We start from the raw sequence: 6,283 nt of genomic DNA on the forward strand, positions 1-6,283 counted from the left end.
TTAAGTGGAATTACCCGAAAAAATCTGTGCTAATGACGGATCTTGAATACTCAAAAGTAAAACTAGTTGAAATGTATCTCCAAGAATATCAAAAGTTCAACTTTTGGCACCAAGCAGACTATCAGGAAGTCAATAAAAAGAATTCAGTTACCCGTTAAAGTGAAAGACCATCATCTGTCTGGAAACAATGGCATCCATTCATTCTAGCATGTAGGTGTGTCCGGTGTTTGCTTTCATTCAAAAGATTACTGAATTTCTACTGGTAAATGATTGTATTGGGGGACCATGCTGTTGAGTCATCCACATACCTCTGCTATGCTATATGGCTAGATAGTCTGAAGTGTCGCAGTTTCCTCTGAAAATCCCTCTAATAAACTATATATGAGCTTTACCACATCAAAAGGTGATTTTGCTCATACTCCCCACCCTCAACTGTAAAGGTCCCCACACACCTTGCGATAATTGTACGATAATCAAGCTAAATCCCACGATCGTACGATTATCGTAAGGTGTGTGGAAGCCGTGCGACCTCTACTACTGTAAGCAAAACAAACGACAAATGCACTCAACAATTTGTTACCAGTTATACAGTAAGGTGCACACGAAATGGGCTTTGAATAGTAAAACAGCAGAAAGGCGTCATGGCACACTCACATAACCAGCATGTAAAACAACTTGTCTCACCACTAAGGATAATGACAGAGGTTTGGATACACGTCTTCAGCCGAGGATGTGTAAGCCGCACTGCCGCGCCAAGGCACCTCTTATAGTGCGGTCCTAACTCTAAACTATGAGAGTCTCCATCTTGGAGCACATGGGGGCAGAAGATATCAAATTGGGTGCAGGTTTGTCAGGAGGACGCCCAACCTCCTTAAAGGTACAGAAACACACAAGGGATCCCGCACATCCTATTGGCAGCTGAGAAACCCCATGCGTCGCTGCACCAAATCGGTCAAGCAAAACAAACGACAAACGCACTCAACAATTTGTTACCAGTTATACAGTAAGGTGCACACGAAATGGGCTTTGAATAGTAAAACAGCAGAAAGGCATCATGGCACACTCACAAAACCAGCATGTAAAACAACATGTCTCACCACCAATTTGATATCTTCTGCCCCCATGTGCTCCAAGATGGAGACTTTAAACTTACGAACATGTTCGAAAACCCGCCGAGCATCGTACGATGTTCGGTGGGTGTGTAGCATGTTCGTAAGATAAGAGCCGGACGGGCCGTTCGGCATTGCGGTCATCGGATGCCCGCCCCTCAAGTACGATCTGCCTGTCCAAGATGGGCAGATCGTACGTTTTTTTAAGTACCTTACAACCATCGCAAGACAAAAGTCTTGCGATAGTTGTAAGGTGTGTGCCCAGCATAAGCCTGTCTAGACACCACCTTTTCTAGCTCCTAATGACTGATATATACAGTTGTGTGAAAAAAAGTGTCGGCCCACTTCCTGATTTTTCATTGTTTTGCACGTTTGTCACACTTTAATGTTTCAGATCATCAAACAAATTTAAATATTAGTCAAAGATAACACAAGTAGACACAACATGCAGTTTTTAAAGGAAGGTTTTTATTATTAAGGGAAAACAAAGTCCAACCCCACATGGCCCTGTGTGAAAAAGTGTTTGCCCCCCCTCCTCTTAAAACATAACTTAACTCTGGTTTATCACACCTGAGTTCAATTTCTCTAGCCACACCCAGGCCTGATTACTGCCACACCTGTTCGCAATCAAGAAATCACTTAACCACCTCACTTAACCACGTCTGCTAGGAGCGGGAGGGCGTCTTAAGACGTCCTGCCCCTCCCCCCTCTCGTGTGTGGCACTCAGCACGCACACGAGCGGGGAAACTGTAAGCATGTAAACAGCCAGCGATGGCTGTTTACATACAAGCGATCAGGCGTCTCTAGAGACGCCCGATCGCTTGCAGGAGCTGCGGGTGTGCGGCCTCCCCACCCCCCTGTACCTCTGTCCCGCCGTCTCCTCGTCGCCGCTGCCGGTCCGTGATCCGATTGACTAATATTTAAATTTGTTTGATGATCTGAAACATTAAAGTGTGACAAACGTGCAAAGCCATGAGAAATCAGGAAGTGGGCCAACACTTTTTCACACAACTGTATATATCAGTCATTAGGAGCTAGAAAAGGTGGTGTCTAGACAGGCTTATGCTGGGCACACACCTTACAACTATCGCAAGACTTTTGTCTTGCGATGGTTGTAAGGTACTTAAAAAAAACGTACGATCTGCCTATCTTGTAAAACAATGAAAAATCAGGAAGGGGGCCAACACTTTTTCACACAACCGTAAGGAAACCCAAAATCTATTAAAGGCGAACTATGCGGTCAGTGCTTTTCCCCATAGTTCTCCCCAGGATCACGGGAGGACACAAACTAGCGTCCTCCCGTTACCCAAAGCTCAGTATACCGCGAGCTACAGCTCGCGGTATACTGAGACCGCTGCAGCCGGGACGGATCCCGACATCACTGTCTGGATCCACTCAGCTGCGTGATTGACAGCTGGCTCTGCCTATCTAGAGGCAGAGCCAGCTGTACCCGCCCCTCCCCCGTCCGTTCCGCCAGTCAGCGCTGGAGGATCAGACAGGGGAATCCCTGCAGGGTGCCGTGAGTGACAGTCATGGCTCTCTGCAGGGACAGGATCGAGAAGTGAGCGAGCGACGGTATGCGTTCACCCACTTCGCAATCTATTGAGCCGACGTGTGACAGTTTCATTGTCAAACGTCGACTCGAACTATGAGGCTTTTCACTCACCTCATAGTTCTCCTTTAAGCAATCATTTTTTCTAAATCTATTACAAAGTTTCTTACATTTAGAACATGGAAGTTGCAGCATTCGCTTTTGCAGGCTGAAAACACTTAGCCTCTGTCTCACAATTAGAAGCAGTGTCATCTGCTTTCCATGTGCGTTATTTGGCTGGCGGTTGGACTGTATCAGGCCCATCAGATAGGCTGCCCAATGGCCAACTGAAGGCGTTCACACTGCAGGCTGACAATGCTTGCTAATTGCAAAGTAATGCCTTTAGGCCTGGTTCACACTGAGCGTTTTGTAGCGTTTTTTCTGCCCTAAAAAACCCTCAAAAATATGCCCCCCCCCAAAAAAAAATCCCATTAATTTCTATGGCCCTGTTCACATTTGAACGTTTTGCCTCAGTAAGCAAAACGCCAGTTGCTGGAAAAAGCACAGGAGCTTTTTGGCATATTACAGCTCATTTTGGCCCCATAGACTCAATAGGAAACGCTTGAAAACGCGTGTTTGCTGTGTTTCTGCGCGTTTGCTCATTAACAACAATGAGCTACAATCTGCTCACAAAAAACGCACAAAAACATGCATCAAAAATGCTAGGTGTGAACTGTGCCTAACATTGTCAGTCTTCCATTGTCAGAAAGTACTGTTACTAGCGGGATTTCCAGGTAAGAGACTTTGCAAAAGATTAACAACAAACGATTTGTTTAAGAAGACTGTAGGCAGTCAAACGTGATGTCCAACATATTAAACAATAGAGTAGTGTTAACATACACTTTCATTAATAGTTCTCAACAATGCCTGATTTTTAGTGACAGAAAGAGTTCAGTCGGTCGAGGATTTTAATTAATACATAAATATGGCTGCAAAGACTGCATATCCAGACACGTGCCAAATCCTTATAACGAGACTCTGTCACTTCGCCTATTCAGGGTAAATTATAAGCTGTCTTTAAAGAACAAACCCCTAACCGCTGATACTCACCCTGGCCAATCCCCCCGCGCCCTCACCTCTGCGTTGGAGCCCTCAGTAAATACCTGGTGCTTCTGGGTAAGGCTATGTTCACACCATGTCTGGAGCAGATCTTCAAACACAGTGGGGGGAATTTATCAAAACTGGAGCAGACAAAATCTGGAGCAGTTGTGCATTGTAACCAATCAGCTTCTCTTTTCAGTTTTTTCAGTTAAGATTTAAAAATGAAAGATAGAAGCTGATTGGTTGCCATGCACAACTGCCCCAGATTTTTGTCTGCTCCAGTTCTAATAAATGCCCCCATTTTTTAAGGTTAAAATTGGCTTTCAGGTGCAGTCCAGTGCGTTTTTTAATGCGTTTGCATTTTTGATGCATTTCCAATGCGTTCCGGTGCATTCCAGACCAGAGAAAATGAGACAAGCAGTATTTTTTTGTCTGGACCGGAATGGACTGTGCTGGTGTAAACAGAGCACAGAAATAACTTTTTTGGTCTGGGAACAAACTGCTCTTGTCTGGACATGGTCCAGACATGATGTGAACCAGCCCTAAGGGGGATCATGTGACTTCCTGTTAGGATGCAGTGCTAAGGCCTGAGCAGACAAACACCATGCTGAAAAATGTCACATGAGGAAGTTGATAAAAGGCATTAACCTAGGGTTGCCACCTGTCCGGGATTCACCCGGACAGTCTGGGTTTTGAATGCTGTGTCTGGGTTTCATGGCAGCTGAAACCCGGACAAAAGATGTCAGGCAGACAGGGGCAACCAAAATTAGGATAGGGGCTACTGGCCCCCCACTGAGAATAGTTTCGACTTTGATGTTTACATATTAATGGGTGGCGCTATTTACATATGAATAAGCAGCGACACATTCTCCAAAAAAAATTCCGTGCGTTGCTAGAGTGTAGGCAACCTACATTAACCCCTTGTAAGCTATAACACAAAACCTACTCAGGGTTTGGACTCCTGGCTCTCACGGGAACAGTGCAGCCCCAAAATGTTCTGACCTGCAGGTTTCCTGCCCATCAGCAATGGGTAAAGTAGGGGAGGAACTGGGACAGGTCTTCCACCTCATGTGAGTTTGTATTTTCTTACCTACAGATAGAAGTATATTCCATTTCTTAGGATATGGAAGTCTCCTCTTCAAAGAACTCTGGATCAACATTGCTGTGACAGTGCCTGCAACACAGATAAGAATACTACTGCTTACTGAGATATCACCGAGAGGTAAATGCTGAGCTGGACTGCCTATGGTTGCAGCTATTGTTCAGTGTTGTAAATATCCTCAGTATATTCATAAGGCAAATATAAAAAAACAAAACAGAGCAGAGATTGTTGGCTAATGAAACCAGATGGTGGCTTTAACCACTTGCAGACCGAGGTGTTAAACCCCTTTCCTGTCCAGGCTATTTTTCAGTATTCAGCGCTGCGGTACTTTGATTGACATTTATTCTGTCATGCAACGCTGTACTGATGTTCCTCGCTTACCAACTTACCTGTTTTGCGACCACTCGCACATACGACGGACAGCCGATCGACCTCCGACCTTGCACGTCAACGTCAGTGCGCCGTGTCGCAGGTGGAAGTGGTGTCCTCCGATCTTCACTGTGGGTCCCGGTGAGTATTTTCATTGCCCGAAGTACAGTACACTGTTCGGTACTGTACATCGGCAACACTATACAGTACTGTACTAATGCAGTACAGTACTGTATAGAGTTCCTCACTTAACGACCAATTCGTTTAACGACCTGGTCGTAGGAACGGAACTCGGTCGTTAAGTGAGGAATACCTGTACTGAAATGCATTTTATACCATTGTTTGGGGACACATAGAGCTTTCTTTTCATGGGATTTTATTTTTTACTATATAATGAAAAAATTACCAAAAATTTTGAACACCCCCCGTTATGTTATAAAACATTTATCAGTACCCAATTTTGGTAAAATATTAAAGATGTTGTCACATGTTGTCACAAATAGACACCAAACATGTCAAGCTTTAAAATTGCATGCGCCCGCAAAATGGCAAAAAAAACTACCATGCCTAAAATTGGCCATAGGCAACGCTTTAAAAGCTTTTACCGCTCATCCGTTTAGTGTTATCAGTGATTAATGGCCCAAAAATGATTGCTCTCACTGCGACGTTCGCGGCGATATGCAACATGTGCGGCGGAATCGTTTTCGCACGTAGGCGCACCTGATGTGCATTTACGTTTATAAGTGCGTGCTCGTGGGGGCAGGGGACTTTAAACTTTTTTTGTTTTTAATATGAAACTTTTTTTTACATTTTAACTACATTGCCATCCCCCCATGTGATAGCCAAAAAAGAATGACAGGTCCTCTTTATGCCAGCCGGCTTCCCGATTAACAAGAAAGTCCCCTCTTACCTTGGTATGTCCAGCCTGTCACCCCTGGGGCCTCTCCAGCGAGAACGTGGCCTTCCTCCAGTATCCAGCCGTCCAATCAGGAAGCCAGGCGCTTCCTGATTGGCCGGGAGGCCGGCTCCATGCTCCCTCGTCATGAGATGACGAGGGAGCATGGAGCCAGC

General features: G+C 45.1%; 1 protein-coding gene across 1 annotated transcript in view; it reads right to left on the bottom strand.

Moving 5' to 3' along the window:
• Positions 1 to 6,283, bottom strand: part of TMEM141 (transmembrane protein 141) — a 24,757-nt gene that overhangs the window by 10,824 nt on the left and 7,650 nt on the right. The window contains exon 3 of the mRNA XM_018556763.1: positions 4,832 to 4,915. Coding sequence (XP_018412265.1) covers positions 4,832 to 4,915 — 84 coding nt within the window. The remainder of the gene's footprint in view (positions 1 to 4,831; positions 4,916 to 6,283) is intronic.

This window comes from Nanorana parkeri, unplaced genomic scaffold (assembly GCF_000935625.1).
Source record: "Nanorana parkeri isolate BGI_ZX_2015 unplaced genomic scaffold, ASM93562v1 scaffold251, whole genome shotgun sequence".
NCBI lineage: Eukaryota > Metazoa > Chordata > Amphibia > Anura > Dicroglossidae > Nanorana > Nanorana parkeri.